This window comes from Cucurbita maxima, unplaced genomic scaffold (genome assembly GCF_002738345.1).
Source record: "Cucurbita maxima cultivar Rimu unplaced genomic scaffold, Cmax_1.0 Cma_Scf00168, whole genome shotgun sequence".
In the NCBI taxonomy this organism is placed as follows: domain Eukaryota; kingdom Viridiplantae; phylum Streptophyta; class Magnoliopsida; order Cucurbitales; family Cucurbitaceae; genus Cucurbita; species Cucurbita maxima.
In genome coordinates this window covers 79,113-105,010 of record NW_019272184.1, presented here as the reverse complement: position 1 = coordinate 105,010, position 25,898 = coordinate 79,113, and the positions used below count along the sequence as shown (strand labels likewise).

The window sequence follows — 25,898 nt, the reverse complement described above, 5'->3', positions numbered from 1 at the left end:
AAAAAAAAAAAAAAAAAAAAAAAAAAAAAAAAAAAAAAAAAAAAAGAACTTCTGTTTAAATCCTCGTGAAACCAACAAATTGGTGTTAAAATTAAAACTTTATAATATTAGGAGTAGATATGAAATTAGGTTTCGATATAATTAAATTGGCTAAATTAATAAAAAAAATATATTAATCATTTCAATAGTATCTTTTAATTAAAAAAAATACTTTTATCCTAGTTTTAGATGAATAATCATTTTAAAAATATTTTTTAACTTTAAATTTTTAGATTTTACTAATACCCTAAACATTAATGAAATTTTTCATAATTCAAGATTGTTTTTGAAGCTTTTAGAAATTTTGAGAATATTTTTGAAATAAAGTATTATTAGTTTCCATATTTTTAAACATTTTTTAGAAAATTTTTAAATTTCAATGAAAGTTTAAGAATATTTTTTTTTAAATAGAGTAAATTTTTTACCCAGTTAAATTTGTTCTCACTTTTTGTTCTGGAAAAAAAAAAAGTAAAATAGAAACGTGCAATTTAGCCAAATATATGAACACATGTTAAGAATGATGGTAAACATCAACAACCTAATAAGAGATACAATTTAGCCAAATATATGAACACATGTTAAGAATGATGGTAAACATCAACAACCTAATAAGAGATAAAGGTTAAAATTTGCTAAACAAAACTCAAATCCAAATAATACATAAATACTCATAGGCTTAAATAAATTGATTTGTGTCGTCTTTTATTTTCTTGGGCTTTATATCTTTTATATATATTATTTTGTTAAATTATAATTTTGATATTTATGATTTGAAGAAAATTAGAGTTTTAAATGATAGAAATAGTCTCTACCCCTAATAGCCCTTAAAAAAGGGGAGGGTGCAAATCGAATGACTGAAGGGCCCATACCCATATAATATCCATATACGTAAATTAAACACTCCTAGGTTCATATTATATTTTATTATAGTGATGCCCCTAACCCATTTTCAAAAAACAGAAACATAATACATAAACTAGATAATTAGATGATTACGTGGAGGCACAGGGGGTGGGTGTAGGGAGAGGCTGAAAACCGTGTCCAAGTGTTGCTAGATGATTACGTGGAGGCACAGGGGGTGGGTGTAGGGAGAGGCTGAAAACCGTGTCCAAGTGTTGCCTTCCACACTTGGTCCACGTTGGAGATTGAGTAGCCACACTCGTGCTCCGTCCACCCTTCCATCGCATGCACCACACCAGCAATACGCCATGCGCTCATCACTCTTCTCGCCAGCCAATTCTGTAAGCATTTATTCATTTATAGACTTAAGCATTTGTCTTCAAAAAGTCTAAAATTAATATTTTAAAATTTTATTTCTAATTTGTTCTTCATTGTTTTGAAAATTGAAATATTAACCATTTTCCCCACAGGGTGGACTTGAAATTTAATGTGGTTTACAAAATCCAACCAATAACATTTATTTAGGTTAGAAAAGGCTAATATGACATTCTAATTTACTCTAACCTAATAGGTTAAAGTATATTAAATATTTTATATTCATCATTAATGTAACATGTATTAAGAAATTTAAATTAAGAAGTTTATTCATATATATTTTTTTAAAATAAAACATTTGTGAGAAAATTTGTGTATGGAGCGTTGAACACCCACACTCGTGTTAAATGGAATAGCCTCTTCTATTATAAATACTCTAAATATCTCTTTACCCTATTAAGTTTTTGTTAGACAGTGGTTTGTCTACTTTGAGCCTAAGTTTTCATGTCTTTGTTTTGAGATTCTCCATGGCTTTCCCTAGAGGCCTCATGCCATAAAATGTATTCCTTACTTATAAACTCAGGATCATTTCCTAAATTAGCTAATGTGGACTCACTCCCAACAACGAATTGATGAGGATTACAAGACACTCTGTAAAATACTTGCGTTCTATTTCTTGAGATGAAAACTTAGTAGAGCATAGAAGTATTTATAATAGAGCCTACGCAATATACTCCTACCAAACTCAATCTTTTTGGAAAAAATATCTAGATCTATTCCTTAAAATATCTATATATCTTTATTCTATAATATCTCAAGAAAATAAATATATAATAGGCTAGTATAATTATTGGACTTGACTCTACTATGCTACATAATAGTTTAATATTAGGGAGCACATAATATTTTAATAGTAGAGGAGCATTTATAACCGTAACCAATTTATTTTTAAAATATTTAATCATTTATTATTAAAATTTCTAATTTTTTTCTTAAAATATTCCGTTATCTTTGTTCCTTTTATATATTTTAAAATATATAAGCAATTATCTAGACTTAATTAAGTGGATGATATTTGAACAGAGAGTACCTCGCAGGAGTGGAGATTCTGAATAGAAGGAGGAGCCTTCATAGCAGGGGTGCAGTGGTAGTAGCAGTCTTTGCGTATAACCTTTGGAGGTAACTGTGAGAAGGGAATGAAAGTGGTTCCTTTTGGTGCCTTCAGTTGTTCTTCGTTGGTAACATCATCTCCCACTAACCATATCTGCGTCAATTTATATTTGTTCACATTATCTGTATGAAAAAACAAGAAGAAAATAGGTGAAAAGATTTTTGGAACTCACATTTTGAGAACAGCCTTTTGAAACCATTAGATTGCTCTCAAATTTGGCGTTGGATGATTTGTTGAGCTTCCTCAATTCTTCTTCACGTAACACATCTACCTGCACACAACCAAAATCATAAACTTTCACCTCATTTCACCCAGAAACTATTCAAGTTTCTTCTTTCATGACAAACGCGATTATTATCGTTATTGACTTATAAAACACAAATATAAGAAACACTAACATAAAACATTTTTAATGGACATCAATTGAGAAGAAATTACAAGACATAGAAACTACTGCACTCTGTAGTGCTTGATACTAATTGGATTTCTTGGGATGGAAAAGGTTGGTAGAGTAGAGATCATACAATATATTCATAAAATATCTTAGTATCAACCCATTTTACTATCTGATATCTTTATTCTTAAAATACCCAAATCATTTTATGAAAATATCTAGATATTTTTATTCATAAAATATTTAAATCGTTTCCTTAAAATATATATACAATGGGCTCATATAATTATTGGGTTTGACCTCTTAGGGGTAATGATAATTTAACCTAATAAATATCTAAAAATAAATATATCACAAAAGTGTTAAAAGATATTTAATTATAGAAACAAATTTCATATAAATTTTAATTATTTTACTAAACTTGTTTATGTTTTTTTTTATTTATAATAATAATGAAAGAACAAGAAGCAAATTTGAAACGTAATTCATTTTCTTTTTTCTAATTAAAATGGAAAAAACGATAATATTCTCAAACGGCCCCAGAATAATAATAATAATAATTTTTTCTAATTAAAATGGAAAAAACGATAATATTCTCAAACGGCCCCAGAATAATAATAATAATAATAAAGAAAAAAGAAAGTTGTAGGTTATAATGCAAACCTGAATGCCTCGTTGGCACAGAGAATAAGCAAGAGCACAAGCCACTTTTGTAAGTTTGCCGGTCAATAGAACTTGGGTGGCACATTTGGGGATACTATTGAGAACTACAGCCACGGCCAGGCTACTCCCATCCACCACCCTCACTCTTAGCTTAGGGTTCCTTTGAACATATAGCCCTCCATATATGTTCAGCTCCTCCCCCTGCAATTTCCAATCTTTTGTTGGCGTTCAACTGAGAATTTATTTATTATGATCAGAGATTTGTGAAGAAATGAGCTGATTACCTGATTCAAGAGACCTAAAGTCAAGACTTTACAACCCTTTTGCTCTGCTTCTACTATTGCTTCTTCAATCAAGCTGTTTATTGATTGGTTTTGCCATTGAAACAAGTACTGCAAGTGAGTTCAAAGCTTCATTTATTAGAGAATAAACTATGCATAATAATCTTAAAATAACATGCTTAAAATGGCCAAAAAAAAAATTCAATAAAATTGATTCTACTTATAACACATATGGTTTATTTTAGCCTAGTACATATCGTCGTTAGCTTCAAGGATTTAAAACGCGTATATTAGGGAGAAGTTTTCACACTCTTATAAAGAATATTTTGTTCCCCTATCCGACTAATGTGGGATCTCACAATACACTCCATTCACACTCTTATAAAGAATATTTTGTTCCCCTATCCGACTAATGTGGGATCTCACAATACACTCCATTGGAGGTCCAATGTTCACATTTGCATACCACCCCGTACCTGACTTTGATACCATTTATAACCACTCAAGCCCATTGCTAGTAGATATTATCCACTATGGTCCATTACGTATTACCGTCAACCTCACAGTTAGAGAGAGATTTCTATACCCTTATAAGGAATTTTGTTTTCCTCTCCAACCAATGTAGGATCTCACCCTTAGAGAGATTTCTATACCCTTATAAGGAATTTTGTTTTCCTCTCCAACCAATGTAGGATCTCACCCTTATAAGGAATATTTGTTCTTCTTTTCAATCGATGTGGGATCTCACATTGGTCAAACAGGAGAACACAGTATTCCTTATAAAAATATGAAATCTCTCTCTCGGACGCATTTTAAAATCGTGAGGTTGATGGCAATACGTAACGAATAAAAGTGGACAATATCTCTCTCGGACGCATTTTAAAATCGTGAGGTTGATGGCAATACGTAACGAATAAAAGTGGACAATATCATACTGGTATGTTTGGGTTGTTACAAATGGTATCAGAACTAGACATAGAGCAGTGTGTCGGCGAGGATACTAGGCTCTCAAGGGGAGTGGATTGTGAGATCTTACGTCGGTTGGAAAGTGGAACGAANTTTTAATAGTAGAGGAGCATTTATAACCGTAACCAATTTATTTTTAAAATATTTAATCATTTATTATTAAAATTTCTAATTTTTTTCTTAAAATATTCCGTTATCTTTGTTCCTTTTATATATTTTAAAATATATAAGCAATTATCTAGACTTAATTAAGTGGATGATATTTGAACAGAGAGTACCTCGCAGGAGTGGAGATTCTGAATAGAAGGAGGAGCCTTCATAGCAGGGGTGCAGTGGTAGTAGCAGTCTTTGCGTATAACCTTTGGAGGTAACTGTGAGAAGGGAATGAAAGTGGTTCCTTTTGGTGCCTTCAGTTGTTCTTCGTTGGTAACATCATCTCCCACTAACCATATCTGCGTCAATTTATATTTGTTCACATTATCTGTATGAAAAAACAAGAAGAAAATAGGTGAAAAGATTTTTGGAACTCACATTTTGAGAACAGCCTTTTGAAACCATTAGATTGCTCTCAAATTTGGCGTTGGATGATTTGTTGAGCTTCCTCAATTCTTCTTCACGTAACACATCTACCTGCACACAACCAAAATCATAAACTTTCACCTCATTTCACCCAGAAACTATTCAAGTTTCTTCTTTCATGACAAACGCGATTATTATCGTTATTGACTTATAAAACACAAATATAAGAAACACTAACATAAAACATTTTTAATGGACATCAATTGAGAAGAAATTACAAGACATAGAAACTACTGCACTCTGTAGTGCTTGATACTAATTGGATTTCTTGGGATGGAAAAGGTTGGTAGAGTAGAGATCATACAATATATTCATAAAATATCTTAGTATCAACCCATTTTACTATCTGATATCTTTATTCTTAAAATACCCAAATCATTTTATGAAAATATCTAGATATTTTTATTCATAAAATATTTAAATCGTTTCCTTAAAATATATATACAATGGGCTCATATAATTATTGGGTTTGACCTCTTAGGGGTAATGATAATTTAACCTAATAAATATCTAAAAATAAATATATCACAAAAGTGTTAAAAGATATTTAATTATAGAAACAAATTTCATATAAATTTTAATTATTTTACTAAACTTGTTTATGTTTTTTTTTATTTATAATAATAATGAAAGAACAAGAAGCAAATTTGAAACGTAATTCATTTTCTTTTTTCTAATTAAAATGGAAAAAACGATAATATTCTCAAACGGCCCCAGAATAATAATAATAATAATAAAGAAAAAAGAAAGTTGTAGGTTATAATGCAAACCTGAATGCCTCGTTGGCACAGAGAATAAGCAAGAGCACAAGCCACTTTTGTAAGTTTGCCGGTCAATAGAACTTGGGTGGCACATTTGGGGATACTATTGAGAACTACAGCCACGGCCAGGCTACTCCCATCCACCACCCTCACTCTTAGCTTAGGGTTCCTTTGAACATATAGCCCTCCATATATGTTCAGCTCCTCCCCCTGCAATTTCCAATCTTTTGTTGGCGTTCAACTGAGAATTTATTTATTATGATCAGAGATTTGTGAAGAAATGAGCTGATTACCTGATTCAAGAGACCTAAAGTCAAGACTTTACAACCCTTTTGCTCTGCTTCTACTATTGCTTCTTCAATCAAGCTGTTTATTGATTGGTTTTGCCATTGAAACAAGTACTGCAAGTGAGTTCAAAGCTTCATTTATTAGAGAATAAACTATGCATAATAATCTTAAAATAACATGCTTAAAATGGCCAAAAAAAAAATTCAATAAAATTGATTCTACTTATAACACATATGGTTTATTTTAGCCTAGTACATATCGTCGTTAGCTTCAAGGATTTAAAACGCGTATATTAGGGAGAAGTTTTCACACTCTTATAAAGAATATTTTGTTCCCCTATCCGACTAATGTGGGATCTCACAATACACTCCATTGGAGGTCCAATGTTCACATTTGCATACCACCCCGTACCTGACTTTGATACCATTTATAACCACTCAAGCCCATTGCTAGTAGATATTATCCACTATGGTCCATTACGTATTACCGTCAACCTCACAGTTAGAGAGAGATTTCTATACCCTTATAAGGAATTTTGTTTTCCTCTCCAACCAATGTAGGATCTCACCCTTATAAGGAATATTTGTTCTTCTTTTCAATCGATGTGGGATCTCACATTGGTCAAACAGGAGAACACAGTATTCCTTATAAAAATATGAAATCTCTCTCTCGGACGCATTTTAAAATCGTGAGGTTGATGGCAATACGTAACGAATAAAAGTGGACAATATCATACTGGTATGTTTGGGTTGTTACAAATGGTATCAGAACTAGACATAGAGCAGTGTGTCGGCGAGGATACTAGGCTCTCAAGGGGAGTGGATTGTGAGATCTTACGTCGGTTGGAAAGTGGAACGAAACATTTCTTATAAGGGTGTATAAACTCTCTCTAACAAACTCGTTTTAAAACCATAAGACTGACAATGATACATCACGAGCCAAAACAGACAATACCTACTCATAAAGAAGTGTAAGATCATTAATAAAGCAAATAATAATTAGACAGCACCTGCACATTAAACTTGAAGATGGCCCATGTTTGGATATTGAGCTTTTCAAATCGGTTCCTCTCAACGACAAATGTGCGGGCATAAATCCAAGTCAACAACACTGACCCCATGGTGATGGGATAGAGGAAGTGGAGATACCAGGTGGAAGTGTGGGGCCTGGAAGCCAACTCAGGAAATCCTAGCCGTTGATGGTAGATGGACTCGGGAGTTGTAAGATGAGTCAGATGAACCACGTCAGCAACTTCTTCCTCTCTCTTGAGGGATTTTTGGTACAGAGAATCAGAAGATTTGTCCACTGTGCCGTAGATGTAATCATAGAATGGCATAAAGAGGGAGTAGTTGGTGCGGAATTGGGTGTGATGCAGCGAATGAAACCTGTCATTGTAACACAACTTTTTTAAATAACAACCCCAATTTAATATCTATAACGGTCCTTAAATATTATCAACATATAATATGGAATTAAACACTTTTATATATAAATCTAGAGACTGAGTTTACATATTATAGATAGCAAAATTATAACAATATGTATTTGGATTAAAAAAATTAATCTAAAATCTAAAAACTATAATTGAATACTGTAAAGTTGAGAGATATAGGGATAACAGAGCAAGAAAAATATAAGGGTTCGAGACCTAAGATATAAAAGGGTAAATTTTAATTAAAGTTGAACCTAAATAGATGAATTTGATCCAGTAAAACCCCTCCCAATCAAATATTTTGTTTTAGTTCTTAAACTGGCATGAAAAAAAAAATATATATATTAGTTTTTATCATCTCTAACTACACTTAAAAATAAAATTTTAAGTATTTAATACATAATTTGTCAAAATATATATTAGAATCTTGAAAATAAATAAATATGACAAATAATGATATTTTACATAAATAACTTGAGTTGAAACACAAATAATTAAAAATATAAAAAAAAACTGTCATAATACAACTCATAAACACCTCATATATATTTAATATATGAAAGAAAAAAAAAAAGGAAGAGCAAAAAAGAGTAAAGGAACCAACAGAGAAACATTTTGGAACTCGGTAATGGTCCCATGGACATGTCGGAGGCAGCTGTCTCCGTTAAATGCATGCAAACAAATGTACTTTTTCTTTCCTTTTTTTCGTTAAAAATTTACTCTTTGTTTTTTCAGAGAAGATTTTGTTTGTAGACTTTCATAATGCAGATGGAAACATAATTGTAATGAAAATTATTAGACAAAAGATATTAAAAACAATCAAATAATAAATTTAATTTTCATACCAAGATACTAAAAATATTTTCGAATTATATAGAAATAAGCCTAATAAAGATAATTTTGTTTTTTAAAAAATGTAACAATAATTTAAAATTAGTAACTACTTTTTCAGAAAGTATATTTATTAAAGTTAAAAATTTAAATGAAATGAGATTTAAAGTATATAAACTAAAATTATATTTTAACAATGATAAGATAGACCTCATAATTCAATAATTAAGACATAAAAAATATATATATATTAATTAAAGATATAACATTTTATATAAAGTAAATATGAGGTTCTTAGAAACCAAAATAAAAATTTGAACCTTACTATACATTAATGAAGAAAATTTTCTCTCTATCTGACGCCAAGTAAATAGTATATATCTACTTTATTTGTTATTTTCTAAAGCGATTTCATATTATTTGAGAGATGAGGTCTAAAGTATTAAGGTATTATTAAGAATATTCAATACAAAATTATAATTTACAATAAAATATCATATTTGATATTTTATTATAAGATAAATATGTAGATATTTGACTCTTACCATAGATATCTTTTAATTTATTACTATTTTTATATCCTTAAAATTTATTTAACTATAAACAAGTTTGACATATTTAAGAAAAATATATATATATATTTAGCTAGAACTACTGAAATAAGCAAGCACTACAAGAGAGAGCGACTTACGATGGTGTGTACATCAGGTATTTTAGAGGCGGAAAGAGAGTGAAAACGCGGTTGGGTATGAACTCAAAGTTGCAATGCCCCATGTTGTTCATGAAATCGATGTATGAAAGGTACAAGGCGTATACTCCTAAAGAAGCGGTTCCGTTGAACAAAACTGTCAACATTGGAACGGCGAAGAGGAGGAAATACGCCAAGTGCTCCGCAAATGGATGGATCACAGCTGCCACATTTTCGATCCAGAAGAAATCATGATCAGGCAATATATTTGGAACTTAATTAAATAACTACGGTAATAGAATTCAAAGGAAGAAACCAGAGGAGTATTTGATATAATAGGCCGCTAATAGCTAGGTAAGCGAACTTCAAGAGAAGGAATAATAATGGCTTACAAGTGATCGGCTCTGTAACAATGGAGGAGTGGTGATGGGAATGGTAGCGAGAATAGAGGTAATGATGGTGCAGAGCTCTGTGAAGCCAGTAATACAGAAACTCCACTGGACCTGCGTGTAGCAGAAATGTAATAACCGCTCCATCTGTCCTCCATAGAGGTAGCTCACGACCTTTCGACGTCAAATTAGCGACTAAGTAAAACAAGAGTCCATTCAACAAAATTTGGTCGTCCCTATCCAGGAATTAAGGGAGGAAAATCAAAATAAATAAACCGCCATTTTTATCAAATGCTTGTTGGAAACTTCGTGCAGTTTATACTATATTGCAACACATAAATGTTAGGAAGGGAATGGAAATACTGACCAATTCCTTTCTCGATCGACTTGGTCGAATTCGAGGCCCTTGTCCACGATCCGAGCATTGCCTTTAGCAGTTCGATGACGAGAGAGAGTTATCCATATCTGGTTATGAATCATTCTCCACAAAAGAAGCGGGATAATAACAAGACTGGATGTATCTCTCTCTGTTTCATCCTTTACCACGTACTGGTAGATGCTGTAGATAAATCCAGGTGCCAAAATCACGTACTGCAACCAAAAAATGCACAACGTCATTTCGCTCAGTCGATTGAAATAGTTATACACATAACTCGCAAACACATTTAGAATGCTCGTGAATTCTCGTTACAACACAAATCTAAACAAGAAGAGCAAAACCTCGAGAAAAAAAAAAATTAATAACAATCTAAGCTAAAAGTACAGCATCTTCGGCAAGTGTCGATCATCAGAAGTTAATTTCAGACGGAACATACTATCATCTATGTAGCATTTTCAAAAACAGACAGCGAACAAGAGATGCAATCAAACAGAGAAACATTCTGCGACAAAATCGCCATGAACGACGGCATCTAAGGTGCAAAATGTGGCTGAAAATGAAATTATAGCGACATACATAGCGAAACAAGAAGACAAAAAAAAAAAAGGAAAAACAGACACGAAAGGTACCTTGAAGCTTCCGAGAGGCGTCCATGGCCAATCGGTGAGGATTCCCGGACTGGAAGCCATGAATGCAGATGCTCACTCTGCTCTGGAATCTGTTCTGATTTTGTGACGGTTGCTGAAATCCCCTATTGCTTTCTACCACTCCCTTTATAACGGCCAATACGTGTCTTTGCTCAATTTCGTAATTGGTCCTCTTAGTTTCTTTTATTTCCTAAAAGTGTCCCTTTAATTCTATAAATTACAGTATTTGCCCACTATATCACACGCATATACATTAAAATTTTCAAGATGTCACGCATAATATTCCTTCGAAAAAAGAAAGGCTCATTTTGATATTTACATTAAAAATATATTATATAGTTGATTGGACAGCTGATTTGTTGAGCTGCCCGTGCTGCCCCGCTTCTTATTGCCGGACGGTCAGCTCTTGCCCTTCATTTGTCAGTCATCATTTTTCACCTTTCTTCTTATAAGATAATTTACCAGCTGTCCATTTACCGCTCTAATTAATCTTACCGTAAAGGTAAAATTTCGATGGTCGTGAAAGTAAATATGGTATGTTTCGTACTTCTCCTCAAGGCTTTAAAACACGTCTATTAGAGGAAGGTTTCCACACCCTTATAAACAGTAGTTTGTTCTCCTCTCTAACCAATGTGGGACATCACAATCCATAATGAGACGGTGTGCTAGTAAGGAAGCTGGGCCCCAAAGAAGGTGGATTTGGGGGCAGTCCCACATCAATTAGAGGAAGGAAAGAGTACCAGCGAGGATGCTGAGTCCCGAACGGAGGTGGATTGTGATGTCCCATATTGGTTGGGGAGGAGAACAAACAACCATTTATAATGATGAGGAAACCTTCTCCTAGTAGACGAGTTTTAAAACCTTGAAGGGAAACACGAAAAGAAAAGCCTAAAGAGGACAATATCTGGTAGCGGTGGATGTGAGTTGTTACAAATATTTTCTTTTTTTTTTTTAGAACATATTATTAATGGTAAAAATTAATATAATGAATTTTTTTTATGAAATTACATTAAATTGTGAGAACTAATATTCTAACATTTTTACTTTTATTTTTTAATTGAAATAATAAAAATACCTATAAATATTTTAAAAATATCAACTTAAAAAGTTTTATAAATACTCTAATTAAAATTTAAATATTATCAATTGGATATAAATATAAATTTAAAGATTAAATTTATAATTTAATTTAAGAGTTGTTGCATAAGAAAGGAAAATACAGGTGTCATCGTTATAGAGCTTGTACAATTGGGCATTAATTAGGGCTGGGGTAGAAAGCTTTGGATGGTGACTGGGCTTGTCGGTCAGCGGTCAGCGGTCAGTGGTCTGTTCCAAACCAGGCAAGTTCATAAATACCCACAACTTCCACTGCCCGAGTTGATCATTCAATTCAATTCCTGACCGTGAGACAGCCTCTTTTCCAAATTTAATCTTCTTTTGCTTTCAATTTAATTTTTTTTCCCAAAAAATAAATATTCAAAATATGGCTATGAGATATTATTTAGCAAAGTTTGATGGAGATGGTAAAAGCTAAAATTCAATGCTTACTTCCACGGAGCTAAAACGAGTAAATATTTATTGAATCTTTAATTCCGAGTAGTGTGGTTATAATTTTTTTTTACTTTTTACGACTTGCTGACAAATTTGAACCTATTAAGGCAAACGACTCTTCGTGCATCTTTATATTGACATTATCCTTTATTGATATCACTTCTCGTGACTTTACTTTTAGTTTTACGGATAAGATCTAATATCAGTAAGGATAATTTTACTCATTTATATACACGTTTTCTCTTTATTTCCCGGCATTAAAAAAAAAAACAATCTTCAACCTCTAAAATTGTTTCAAAAGTTAAGAGTGTTTGTGAGTTTGGTTGGTTCGAATTGGAAACTTTTTAGACCTATCTAATTGTTCGAATTGTAAAATTTTCAACCTAAACGACTTTATTGATTAATGAACTAAACCTAACTCAATGATAATTTTGTGGGTTAAGTTCGTTCGGGGTAACGAAAATACCTCGAGCCAATGTTCGAGTATTAGGCGCTACGGCGCTGAAGTAACCTATGTCATACTCCCAAGAAAAGCTCGAATGACCTTCAACAAAAGGGTACCTGTACCCGAAACCGACACATGTGGGTAGGTAGAGAATACCTAGGGGCACGAGACAACTCTCTCTAAGAAATTCGGCAAAAAATATATATTTTAAAATTAGTTATAAATTCGAGTTGATTCAGTTCATAGTTTTAGGAGAACGCATAAATCAATTAGGCAAGCTATCATTTATTTATTTGAACTCAATCCAACCCAAATTAGCTCATAACCAAACTCAAACGGTAGTACCATTTAGATTGACCACATTTTTTCGGAGGATTAAATTTTTAACCTAATTTTGGGGTAAGGGACCTCCTTTGAATTAGAAACTAAATTAGGTTCCCCCACAAACACCAACACATAGCTATTACCTAAAAACATAGACATAGTACATAAAATGAAACTACATAGAGCCATAGGCAATACTACTTGACATCTTCAAAGGCTGAAACCCGTGTCGAAGGCTCGCCATCCAAACTTGCTCGACGTTGAACATAGCGTTGCCGCACTCGTGCTCCGTCCACCCTTCCATAGCATACACCATCCCAGCAACGCGCCATGCACTCATCACTCGTCTCGGTAGCCAATTCTGCAAGCCATCGATTAAATCTATTATCACTTTACGAGACTTCGAAAGTAAATCTCGACATCGATGTCTCGAGCACGACGTTTACCTCACACGAGTGCACGTTTTCGATCGAAGGGGGAGCTTTTAATGCAGGGGTGTAGTGGTAGAAGCAATCTTTGCGTATAATCTTTGGAGGGAAGTGTGAAAAGGGAATGAAAGTTGTTCCTTTTGGAGCTTTCAGCTGTTCTTCATCTGTCACTCCATCTCCCACCAACCATATCTGCATGAAAATTAAAGAATTATTAAAAATTTAATTTTAAGTCAACTAAAAAAATAATTAATAATTAATATATATACATTTTGAGAAGAGCCAGTTGAAAGGACCAAAGAGCCCTCGGATTTAGAAGCTTTGTTGAGCTGTTTGTAGTGATGTTGATTCAACACAGCAATTTGGATGCCTCTTTTGGAAAGGGAATGAAAAATTGCAAGGGCCAACTTTGTAATTTTTCCTGTGAGGAGGACTTGGGTTGCAAATTTTGGGATATTATTCAGCACTACACCCACAGCCAAGCTACTCCCATCCACCACCCTCACTTTTAGTTTCGGGTTTCTTTCTATATAAAACGCTCCATGTTTGTTCAGTTCCTCGCTCTGCAATCATCATATATACATATACTCTTAGATAAAACAAAATATACGTTTTTCAACTAATATCTTATTGTTTGAAATATTTCATTTTAGTCCCTAACATTTTAATATTTTTCCATTTATTATCTACTTAACTAAATTGCAAAAATACTAAAAAATTGGGACTAAAAGACATATTTTAGTGGAATTTTTATGATGAGTTATTTATTTATTTATTATTATTTATAAAAATAAATAAATAGAATAGAATAAATGAATAATCTTGCCTGATTCAAGAGGCCTAACGTCAAGACTTTACAGCCCTTTTGATCAGCCTCGATTATGGCTTCTTCAATCAAGTTGTTTATTGGTTGCCATTGAAGCAAGAACTGCAGAACATTTATTAGATATTAATTAATTAATAAATAATCTAGAAATTAGAATATCATTATTCATAAATCGAGATTAATTATAATATAATATATTTATTTATTTATTAAGATTTTTGTCACCTGAAATTGAAACTTGGGGATGGCCCACGTTTGCATTTTGAGCCCATCAATCTTGTTCCTGTCGACGACAAATGTACGGCCATAGATCCACATAAGCAGCATGGAGGCCACGGTGATGGGGGACAGTAAGCAAAGATACCACGTGGAGGAGTAGGGCGTGGAGGCCAGCGTGGCAAATCCTAGCCGTAGATGATAGATGGATTCGGGAGTAGTGAGATGAGTCAGATGGACCACGTCAGCAACTTCTTCCTTTCTTTTGAGGGAGTTTTTGTAGAGAGAATCTGAAGATTTATCGTATGTGCCGTAGACGTAGTCGTAAAAGGGCATAAATAGGCAGTAGTTCGTTCGGAATTGCGTGTGGTGCAACGAATGAAACCTGCCATTATAACAATTATTTTTATAATAATAATAATAGTCTCTTTCTCGTTCTCATACCAAAACATCTGCTTACAAATTTCACTATATCTTTCTTTCATGCCACTCCACCAAGAACATGTAACATCAAACTCTGATATTAGATATGGTCAACCTCACAATTTTAAAATAGGAAGGTAAAAGTTTTTAGATTCTTATAAAAAATATTTCATTTCTTTCTACCATCGATATGATATCTAACCATTCACCCTCTTAAAGATCCAACATCTTGGCTGACACGCTGCTTGGTGTCTGACTGTGGTAGAACTAGAGTTTGGAGAGAGAGAGACTTACGATGGAGTATAGACGAGGAACTTGAGAGGAGGAAAGAGTGTGAAGAGGCTATTAGGGATGAACTCGAAGTTACAATGACCCATGTTGTTCATGAAGTCGATGTAAGTAATATAAGCAACATAAACTCCCACAGACATTGTTCCAGAAAACACTGCCGTCATCATGGGTATCGCGAACAGGAAGAAATATGCCAATTCTTCTGCAAATGGATGAATCACAGCTGCCATGGAAGAATGATTACTCCAAATTATTATATTAGTTAACCTTACTGACTTACAAGTGAGAAAGGCTTACAAGTGATTGGCTCTGTAACAATGGAAGAATGGTGGTGCGAATGGTAGCGAGAGTAGAGGTAATGATGGTGCAGAGCTCTGTGAAACCAGTAATACAGAAACTCCACTGGACCTGCGTGAACCAAAAACGTAATAACCACTCCATCTGTCCTCCATAGAGGAAGATTTGAAGCTTTCGGCAGAATATTGCTCACAATGTAGACTAGAACTCCAGTCAACAGTATTTGATCGTCCCTGTCCATAAAACCTTGTTCATAAGAAGCTGATTCAATTCTGTACGAACTAAATTCATGAATACCGCTTTTCAGGTGTGTGTTTCTTAAGCATCTTCCTAACAAATCTGAAAACTATCTTTCTTTGAGAAATAGTGAGTTAATGATTTCTTTGTTGCGTGTTAAGTTTTGAAAATTAGAAACATAGAATTCACAGATTTGTTTTTGGTTTTGAAGTTTGATTAAGAATTTGAATGATTCCAACCGAACTCTAAATAAATTGAAGGGAAGCAAAAACAAATTTCGAAAACTAAAAGAGGAAGTTATCGAACTAATAGATTTAAACGATTCAATAATCTGAATCTGGATTGTGTGAAGAAATGGATTGGAAATACTAACCAATTTTTTTCTCTATCGACTTGATCGAATTCCAAGCCCTTGTCGACAATAAGCGCACTGCCTTTAGCAGTTCGATAGCGAGACAGAGATATCCATATCTGGCTATGAATCATCCTCCACAAAAGAAATGGAAAAATCGTAAGGTATGAAATGTCTCTCTCGGTTTCATCCTTCACGACGTAATGGTAAATGCTGTGAATCACTCCAGGCGCCAAAATCAAATACTGCAAACAAGAACTCCGTGTGATTACGCTACTGTGATTTCAACAGACAGTCGGAATGATCGTAGTTTCTCATTACGATGCTCATTTAATTGACGAAAAATTAACACACAACAGGTAAATAAGTGATTTAGCGATATTCGATCACAAGTTCATTTCAACGGAACTCGATTTAGCGTAATGTTCGAAGTCGCATTTTAACAAACAGTTGGCGGACAAGAAATGCGATCAAACAGAGAAACATTCTGCGATAAATCACCATAAACAACGGCGTGGAATATGAAGAAAACATAATGGCAGAATACATAGGAAACGAAGAAGCAAGATAATAAGAGAGAGAGGACATGGAAGATACCTTGAAGCTTCCAAGAGGCGTCCATGGCCAATCGGTGAGAATCCCCGGAGTGGAAGCCATTAATGCAAGAGCTGAAGCTCACAATACTACTGCTAGGCTTCCAATTCTACGTTCCATCTCCTTCAGAGCACCTCTTTTTATAGCAGCCAATCAGTGGTCCACTCTTCAATTTCTACGTGCTTTCATGATTTTTTTTCCTTTCCGAAATCGACCATCTGAACATGAAACAGAGAAATTAAAGTTTTCTTTCTCTTCGATCGTGTTTAACGATGATGAATTTATTTCATTTTGGTACCTGTTGTGATCCACACCATTATTCTATTTTCGTCTTTCAAACTTTTATTTTTTTTCTAGATTAATAAAAATATTCATGCATTTTTTACTTTCTTTCAAAAATATCATTAAATTTAAAAAAAATTTAAAAACTATATCCTTAAATTAAAAAAAATAATAATAAATACATTTAAATTTTATTAATACCCTTTAGTTTTCTTTATATTAAATAAACTTTTAAAAATAGTATCGATACACTTAATATTTATAAAAAAAATTAAAAAATATTCGTCTCATAAAAATATTTTTTTAATTTTTTAAAAAATAAAAGAAATTAATAAACTCTTAAAGGGTATTTTTAAAATTATTCTGAAAATTTAAATGTATTTTTTCGAAAATATTTTTGTATGAAAAATATGGATTTAATTACACTATTACTTGGTCTTAATACGTGGGATTTTTTTAAATAAACTATTAATTGAAGTTAACGTTTTGATTTTTAGTTTAAGAATATAATTTAACCTTTCAATTTTTAATAATATTTTTAAAAATAATCGACATATATTTTTATTAATTAAACGTTAATTATATATATATATATATATATATATATATATGTATATATATATTAGTTTATAATTTCAAATATATATGAACTAAAATGATGATTTTATTAAACTTTTAACTTTATAAACAAAAATAATAATTAAATTAAAAATGATTCGAAGGGTGATTAATGATTCTTAGGTCAAATTACTATTTTAGTTCGTAGTCCTATTATTCTGAACCAAACAATTTTATTTATTTATTAAATAAAATAGTATACTGTATATAAATTGAATATATTTTTTTAATAATTTAATTAATGTGTTAATTGTTGTTATATATAATTCAATTTTTAATAAATTTTTAGTTTTAAATTTTTTAATATAAATTCAATGTTCTATTAGGGTCGAGATGTTCACGAGGCGAGCAGTGACGGGAAAACCTTTATTGTCTCCATCTCTTGATTTAATCTTCATAATTCCTCACGAAAATCGAGTTCCCACACATATTTTTTTCTATTATATAGATATATTTAAAACGTTATTCTCGTTCTCAAGCTGAGAAATGAAGATTTTCTATTTTATTTGGGGGTCCAACAATATTTAATATAAATAATTGACGGATTATTTTTATTAATTTAGGATGGTCCCATCGCCATTTACACCAATTATTGATAGCCATTGCCATTTTCTTCTTCTTATTTTACTTATTTAGTTTGAAATATATATTTTAATTTAATTAAATTAAATTATATATATATTTAATACGTTGATTTTATTGGTATAAAAAAGGGAAGTTATTGATTAATCGTATTAATCAATGGCACATATTAATGATTAAAATTAATTTGTAATTGTGAATATATATATATATATACACACACATATTTATTTATTTATTTTTATAATTGCTTGAATATTTTTATGGCACTGTTAAAATATGCTTTCAATTAAAAAAATTTATTTGTTCGGTCACTTTTTTTTCGATTTCAATTGGAGAAAGAATTTGACTCATAAATTTTTGTAGAGCGATCTTTCGATGACCTGTTCTCTATATATTATTTAAAATTTTAAATTATTAAAGCGTAATTTCTAGAGAGATAACTTAATTCTAGCATATAGTATACTAAATTAAATGCACGTGAAATTCAAATAAACATTTTTGGTGAAGAGAGGAAGAAACTTTAGAAACCTCTTTCAACTAAAGTCGGTCATCATTTAATGTGAAAATTGCATTACATAGGAATGAATTTATGATGATGGTGACATTGAATTAAAACGCTAGGGCAATATAGTGACCTAAATCTAGAATTTGATAACGACATGTATTTAAAATAATAATACCGAGCTATATAAAAAAATTATATCTGTGTTTCGATTATTATCAATAATTAATATTTTATTGAAGTATTACTCTATTTAAAATATAACTTTAGATTTTTGCCTCGAATTAAATAAAAAAATTATGGGTGGATTAGTTATTTATTTTAAAAAATAAATAAAAATGTGATTGTTTTTTTGTCATAATAATTTAATAAAGATATTATTAGATATTAAAAACAAATTTCAATACAAATATCCAAAATAAATATATTTTAAAAAACATTTATATTATTTATGAATTTAAATAACTAATTTGGGGCTTATTTTGTATACTTTTTTACACATTTAATTTTAGAAAAAATATTTATAAAAAAATTGGAATAAAATAAATTTAAAATTTCCCAATTTTCCAACGTGGTCCCGTTTTAAGAACTTTCCAACTCTTTCACGCCGAGTGGAAACCAATTCTAATATATATATATATATTATTTATTTTATTAGTTAATTAACCACGTGAAAATGATAACATTCATATCGAACCAACCTATCAAAGACCACATTTATGGTGGCTTGATGAGACGGAAAATAGAAGGGAGCTAGTTAGAGAACGCCCTCTTTATTCGATTCAATTTAGAAAGTTTTAAAATTTAAGCGTAAAAAATATCCATTGAATTTGGCTATTCATATCTGATTTAAAATATTAAAAATTTAAATTAATTAACCAGGTAAAATGTAGTTGTCCACGTGGAATTATTATATAATTTTTTTTTCGTTTAAAATTTATGACAATTTCGAGTATAATGCCATATAAATATATTATCATAATGTAAGAGATATATATATTCCAAATTATAAAGATTAAATTGAAAAAAATAAATTCCTTTCTATTGGGCTTGAGGAAAGCTCGGTTATTCTGGATTGGGCTGGGCCGTTGGCCCAGCAGTGAAAACGCTAAATTAATAAAAAAATATATATATTTAAATTTTAAAGATATTTTATTTTATTTTTATTTTTTTAGTTTAAGAATATTATTATAAATATTTAAAACTTTGTTTAGACGAAATTTAAATTAAGTAATATTTTTATTAATTTAGTTATATAATAAAATATATATTACGTTTTGGCGGGAAACGATAGAGCGCGAAAAGGAATTGTTCGTCATTGTGCTTCACGGCAAATCCTCAGCCAACTCAGTATCAGTTTTTGAAGGATTTCTCTCACTCTCACGGTTTTTCAATCTCCTGCACTTACCGCCTTACCGTCGATGTTCCAATCTGCACTGTTGTTTCTGTAATTTTAGGTTTGTCTCTGATTCTTCAACTTTTTGTTTCTTCAATTTCTCTCGAAGATGATGAATGTAATGACAAGAGAGGCGCATTTGAAAATCTGATTTCAAGCTTGCTGAGGCATTGATTTTGATGATCGAACTCGATATATTGCGTCTGGTAGCGTTAATTTGATGGATTTGTGTTGCATATTTGTTCTAGGGTTTCGATTTTGTATTGGATTGATTTATGTTACGATTCTTCTTTTCCCTCTTACATTTTTTTTTTCCAAACAATTCTAGGATAGGGCAACCTAATAATCCTTCTGTCTCGGTCACTCTGCTATTCTGTTTTCTTCCTTCAGCCTCCATTTCTATACATTCAGATTCCACGAGCAGCTGACACTTCAATTCTTTTAGCGGAAATAGGGTGGGCGTATACTTTGATTAATGGAGTTTTAATTTTCTATATACTCGAATGCCGTCACATAGATTTATAAGGTCAATTGGTTTAGTTAGATACTCAGAATTCAACCTATACTGTGAATTTGTAACCGTCCAAGCTCACCTCTAAAGTAAAATATTGGTTAGTGGTGGGCTTGAGCTATTACAAATGGTATCAGAGCCAGGTTATCGGACGGTGCGAGGTACTGATCAGAGTAGGGCTAAACTTCCTCCATAATAGACACGTTTTAAAACTTTAAGGGGAAGCTCATAAGGAAAAGCCCAAAGACGATAATATCTTCTAGCGGTGGTGGGCTGTAGTAGAATTCGATCGGTATCTTTCATTATATATCCAAATATTGTGGGAGTCTTCACATGGTTGAGGTAGTGATTGTGGCTTTCTGTATGTGCAATATTCAGTGTTTAGGATAGCTCATGAATGTGCAAAGCTGAGATCAATCCGTGTTCAACAGACGTAAGTGGTTAGAAACTTAGATATAGACCATTTAATTCATTTTGGTTCTTTTTTTGAAGATGGAGCAGCAAAATCCGCATGGGAGAGGAGCCGATGCAGTTTTAAATCTTCAGCCAAACTCCTCGGTTGCTATTGCATATCACTCACTTTTTGGTCCACATGATGATTTAGTTCTTCTTGAGGTTGATGAAAAGCTTCTGGAAGAAGTTCTCCACGAACGGTACATAAAGCCGATCATAAGTGACTTACTAACATGTTAGAACTTCTTGAATTGATCTAACTTTGGTGGTTTCGTGTCGCAGAGTAAGCATCAGAGGACAGGCAGAAGAAGAAGCAGTCTTTTGCACGAAGTCGAAAACATATGGAATAAAATATGTAGGAACGTCCAATTCTGTACTCCTCATACCCCCATCAGGTCGATCGGAATACTACGAAAATGAGCTAGATAGCCAGGGGAATGACAGCACTAAAGAAGTTGTTCCTGTGATTAAACTTGCTCCAGGAATCATGGAACTTGTTGAGATTGCTCCCAGAATTGATAAGCTTAAATTGCTTCTTTCAGAGAATCCTTACAGCTTAGCTGATGAGTGGGAAAGCGAAGAGATGGACAAATGTGAGAAGCAAATGTATAATTGGAATGATCTTTTAGACAAGGTTCAGGCTAGTGATGATGAACTGAAAGCTGGATTACGAGCACTTTCCGCAGTTGAGATTGATGGATACTGGAGACTTGTGGACGAAAAATACATGGACTCCATGCTACAAATGCTCTTGAATAACAGAATTTTAAACGACTGGTCTCTTGATGCACTTGATGAAGGTGTACTCATGAAAGTGATGAAAATGGATGGTTTTTCTGAAACACTCGTGCATCATTGTCTCGACGTCTATGGCGATAAACTCGAAGGAGATGAGGGGAATAGCTGTTTATGGAGATTGGATGAGAAACGTGTTTGTGTGCATTTTGCAAGAGAAGTCTTGAGGAAAGGAAAGATGAAGGTGGAGCATTTCATGGATGAATGGCAAAAGAAAATCCCTGTTGAAATGCATGCTAACTTTGACATGTTGGAAGGTGAAGTTCTGACCGAGAGGCTCGGGGTCGAGACGTGGGTTCGTGGTTTTAGAGTATCTTCATTGCCATTGAATCCTGTTGAGCGTTTCTCCATTTTGTTTAGAGAACGACCAAAATGGGAGTGGAAGGATCTGCAGCCATACATTAGGTTTGTTTGAAGTGTTTTGTTCTTGGTTATTTGTTACTTATGCATGGAAACCTTTAGCAACTATGATTTGATTTTCAGGGATCTTACAGTTCCAGGTCTTTCATCTGAAGGTTTACTTCTCAAATACACCCGACGAACTCAACCGAACCCAGAAGCCGAACCCGTGTTCAGTGCAAGATAGAACATGTTATGCCTTAGCCACACTTGTATTCAAAGTCCTGATAGCTTGCATTTCAATGAAGCGATCGGCTTGATGGCGATCCTGACGATGTTATATGAAGTCCCCTTAACTTTGCAATGTTTAGGAGTTCATTACTTCATGAAAAGAGATCCAAAGGCTCCATATTCTCAGAAATCCCTGTTAAAACATGAGATGAGTATAACGAACTTAATTCTTACAATGATTTTTTAAATTATGTACTCATATACTAACTATAGCTTTAGCCAATGCTTACCGTCTTTGGTATCCTTACAAAGCTTGTTTCCTAGACCCTAACCACTCCTACTCTAGGGTGTATAACTAAACCCCTCGTACCATAATGTAGTATATCTTTAACCTATGCTTCTGGCACGTGAGTCAACTTGCTCTATAACAGGCTCGTGAGTAAGATTCGTATGTATGGAGGTAACTTGTGCACTATACACAGACTAGTACTTTGACCGCTTGCACCCCATATGAACTCTTTACAAGGTGTACCCTCATAGCATACCCTCTACATGCAACATTGCTGTTCGCCGGATCTGATCGTAGGTTCGAGTTCAAGTGCCCTCATCATTTTTATTATTAATATTTAATATCGAAATCATATGATAACAAAGCCAATTCTGTCCTATCTTCGTCTTTATTTTATATTTTAAATTTTTTATTAAAATAGTTATGTATTGATGTTGGACACTCGCTGAATGTCTGATTGCTTGTTCTTCATAGAATGGGATCAGTGGGTGAGGGTTTTTATTATTTTTATTTTTATTTAATCATTTTTAATTACTATTATTATTATAAAATATCGGGTTGAGGTTAGATTATGCATTAAAAAAAAACATATGATATAAAAGGTAAATTTTTATTAAAAAAATAGATTTGAAACTTAAGTTTGGAATTTAGCAACCCATCAATACGCATACTTTTGACCCATAGGTTTAGACTTTGAAGTAGGCTCGTTGATAGAGAGATTTCATTCCCATAAAAACTCTTCTGGCACTTATTTCATTTTTCATCTCACAAAATTCTTCATTTATTTTTCTCGTTTATTATTATTTTAAAAATAATTATTAAAATTTTTTATTATTAAAAGTTGATAAAAACTATATAATAAATCAATATATTTAATTAGGTTATATCAATATAATTTTAAAAAATTCAAAATTTAATATTACAATATACGCTTCCACTTGGAATGCTCAACTAATTTAAATATTACCATTAGAGCCTCAAAATTAACTATTTTTTTAATATAGCAAAAAGAAAAACATAATTAATATATATATTATTTCTAATGTGTTGAAAATAATATTTATATTAAGCTAGCAGGGATAGGGATGGAGAACATAATCCCGATCATGTATTCCTTTATCTCCAGGAAAAAATGTTCCCCACTTTCTCCCCATTGTCTGTTTAAATCTCTCCCATCATCTGTTTAAACATGGAATCTCTTCCCGTTTGGGGGCGGGTAAACGTGGAATCTCCTCCTTAGAATGAGGTTTTACAATCCCAATTCTGCGAGTAAAATAGACATCTCTAATTGAAGGATTAAATATAATGTTGGTAAGTTTAAAATTTAAAATAAAATATGTATGGAAAGTTTAAAGGTCAAAATGTAACGCTTAAAGTAACCAAATGGAAATTATGTGCAAAAATTGTTTTATAGTAAATAAGGGATCGGTGGAAGTTATTTTGAATTAATACATCTCAACCAACATGATGTAAATAGTGGGATTGTTGGTTACATTAAAAGAATACCATCCCTCGGAATTAAATGGAAAACTTAGAATTTGTTTGTTTGTTTCGTTTTATTTGGAAGGAAAATCCGAATATGATCGATCAACTAAGTTACTTGTATGAAACGGAATCGAGATTCTTAACTGGGTCACTGCTTTGTAAACTTAATTTCAAGTGAAGTAGGGACCACACGAACACTGTTATAGGAGCTTCCATTTCGTAACAGCTAAAATATTCGAAATAAGAATTGCAACGTTGATTGATCGACCAACTATGTTACTTGTATGAAACGAAGTCAGAGACTTTTAACTGGGTCAACATTTCGTAAACCTGGTTTCAGGTGAAGTAGGGACCACATGAACACCACTATAGGAGCTTTTGTTTCTTAATAGCTAAAATATTTGAAATAAGAATTATTAAAGTCATTGACCGACCCACCAAGTTACTTGTATGAAACGGAGTCAAGACTTCTAACTGAGTCAATATTTCGTTTTTTTTTTTTTTTTTTTTTTTTTTTTTTTTTTTTTTTTTTTTTTGTAGAAAGCTTGACCAGCGAGAAAGGGACGAGACACCGATAGACACGAAAACCTAGTTTCAAGTGATGTAGGGACCACACGAACACTATTACACAAGGTGATGGACACTGGACATGGTGGTCATACCTTGGAGATTTCTCTCCTCATTTCAAGTCACTTGTATGAAACGGAATCGAGACTCTTAAATGAATCACGATTTCGTATTCTCTCCTCATTTCAAGTCACTTGTATGAAACGGAATCGAGGCTCCTAACTGAATCACGATTTCGTACACCTAATTTTCAGTGAAGTAGGGATCACACGAACACCGATACACAAGTGACAAACACTTGTAATACATGGTAGTGATACCTTGTAGATTTCTCTCCTCCTATCCTCTCCTCTTTTCCTTCTAACAAACTCCCCATTTTGGAGAATAATAAGCCTAAACTGAACTAAATGCAACAACTCACCAAAAAAAATAATAATAAATAATTAAAAAAATTATTTAAAACACACATAATATTTACCTTGAAATTCTTTTTTGGAGAAAAATACAACTTTCTTTATTGAAATTCAGTTAAGTATTAATTAAATAGCCATATATGATTAAAAAATTAATCACATTTTAAATATTTTATTATTTATTTATTTTCATATGATTTTGACCGAACAAAAATATTAATCTCTATCTTCTAAATAAGCACTAAATAAGTTCGTGACTATCGACTATTTTTTAATTTATGTATTGAAAAACTCGAGTGGTATATAAATTAATTAAATGTAATTAACTATATATTTAAATTAAATAATTAAATGTAATTCAGCCCTTTTTATTATTAAAAAATGGTTATAAAATAATTAAAATAGGTGAAAAAGGTGAATTATAAAATAAAAAAATTAAAATGGTTTAATTTAATTGAATTTAAAAATATCTATTTACTCGGACGTTTATTTCTTTTAGCTAAAAGGGTCAACGATGGAGATTATATTTTTTATTCTCGGCCCACTTTAGTGTTTAATTAATAAATAAATATTTAATTAAATATTGAAATTATTTTTTTAGAAATTCTAATAAATACTATATTATATATTGAAAAATATAAAAAGAGAATTAGGGCATCCATTTATACATACCACCGATTCCAAATCTCAAATTCTTAACTTTCAATCTCTCTCTCTCTCCTCCT

At 32.2% G+C, this 25,898-nt stretch overlaps 3 protein-coding genes across 3 annotated transcripts; 1 reads left to right on the top strand and 2 right to left on the bottom strand.

The window, feature by feature from the left end:
- Positions 1–1,096: 1,096 nt before the first annotated feature.
- Positions 1,097–10,867, bottom strand: LOC111473822 (protein ECERIFERUM 1-like). Its single transcript, XM_023119204.1, has 10 exons — positions 10,706–10,867; positions 10,065–10,288; positions 9,701–9,933; positions 9,312–9,531; positions 7,367–7,742; positions 6,363–6,470; positions 6,079–6,279; positions 5,261–5,359; positions 5,008–5,181; positions 1,097–1,278 (listed from the first exon to the last, which is right to left on the bottom strand). Exons 1-10 carry the CDS (start codon positions 10,763–10,765, stop codon positions 1,099–1,101), a joined length of 1,875 nt encoding a protein of 624 aa, XP_022974972.1. The 5' UTR covers positions 10,766–10,867; the 3' UTR covers positions 1,097–1,098.
- Positions 10,868–13,041: 2,174 nt separating this feature from the next.
- LOC111473823 (protein ECERIFERUM 1-like) lies at positions 13,042–16,937 on the bottom strand. The gene is made up of 9 exons (XM_023119205.1): positions 16,711–16,937; positions 16,135–16,358; positions 15,525–15,757; positions 15,231–15,450; positions 14,523–14,898; positions 14,298–14,399; positions 13,741–14,034; positions 13,490–13,663; positions 13,042–13,404 (listed from the first exon to the last, which is right to left on the bottom strand). The coding sequence occupies exons 1-9, from the start codon at positions 16,768–16,770 to the stop codon at positions 13,219–13,221; spliced, it is 1,869 nt and encodes a 622-aa protein (XP_022974973.1). The 5' UTR covers positions 16,771–16,937; the 3' UTR covers positions 13,042–13,218.
- A 3,049-nt stretch (positions 16,938–19,986) lies between these two features.
- LOC111473829 (sister chromatid cohesion protein DCC1) lies at positions 19,987–22,722 on the top strand. The gene is made up of 4 exons (XM_023119212.1): positions 19,987–20,151; positions 21,094–21,254; positions 21,337–22,254; positions 22,333–22,722. The coding sequence occupies exons 2-4, from the start codon at positions 21,094–21,096 to the stop codon at positions 22,433–22,435; spliced, it is 1,182 nt and encodes a 393-aa protein (XP_022974980.1). The 5' UTR covers positions 19,987–20,151; the 3' UTR covers positions 22,436–22,722.
- The last annotated feature ends 3,176 nt before the right edge of the window (positions 22,723–25,898 follow it).

What these genes read in the sequence shown, in the direction of transcription:
- LOC111473822 (XM_023119204.1), bottom strand. Translation starts at nt 10,765, where the DNA reads ATGGCTTCCAGTCCGGGAATCCTCACCGATTGGCCATGGACGCCTCTC. An exon ending in CGCCTCTCGGAAGCTTCAAG is followed by an intron (nt 10,289 to 10,705) that starts GTACCTTTCGTG and finishes TTTTGGTTGCAG; the next exon opens with TACGTGATTTTGGCACCTGG. An exon ending in TGTTACAGAGCCGATCACTT is followed by an intron (nt 9,532 to 9,700) that starts GTAAGCCATTAT and finishes AAAATGTGGCAG; the next exon opens with CTGTGATCCATCCATTTGCG.
- LOC111473823 (XM_023119205.1), bottom strand. Translation starts at nt 16,770, where the DNA reads ATGGCTTCCACTCCGGGGATTCTCACCGATTGGCCATGGACGCCTCTT. An exon ending in TGTTACAGAGCCAATCACTT is followed by an intron (nt 15,451 to 15,524) that starts GTAAGCCTTTCT and finishes CTTCCATGGCAG; the next exon opens with CTGTGATTCATCCATTTGCA. An exon ending in CGTTAGGCCTCTTGAATCAG is followed by an intron (nt 14,035 to 14,297) that starts GCAAGATTATTC and finishes TGATGATTGCAG; the next exon opens with AGCGAGGAACTGAACAAACA.
- LOC111473829 (XM_023119212.1), top strand. Translation starts at nt 21,094, where the DNA reads ATGGAGCAGCAAAATCCGCATGGGAGAGGAGCCGATGCAGTTTTAAAT. An exon ending in GAAGAAGTTCTCCACGAACG is followed by an intron (nt 21,255 to 21,336) that starts GTACATAAAGCC and finishes TTCGTGTCGCAG; the next exon opens with AGTAAGCATCAGAGGACAGG. An exon ending in GATCTGCAGCCATACATTAG is followed by an intron (nt 22,255 to 22,332) that starts GTTTGTTTGAAG and finishes TTTGATTTTCAG; the next exon opens with GGATCTTACAGTTCCAGGTC.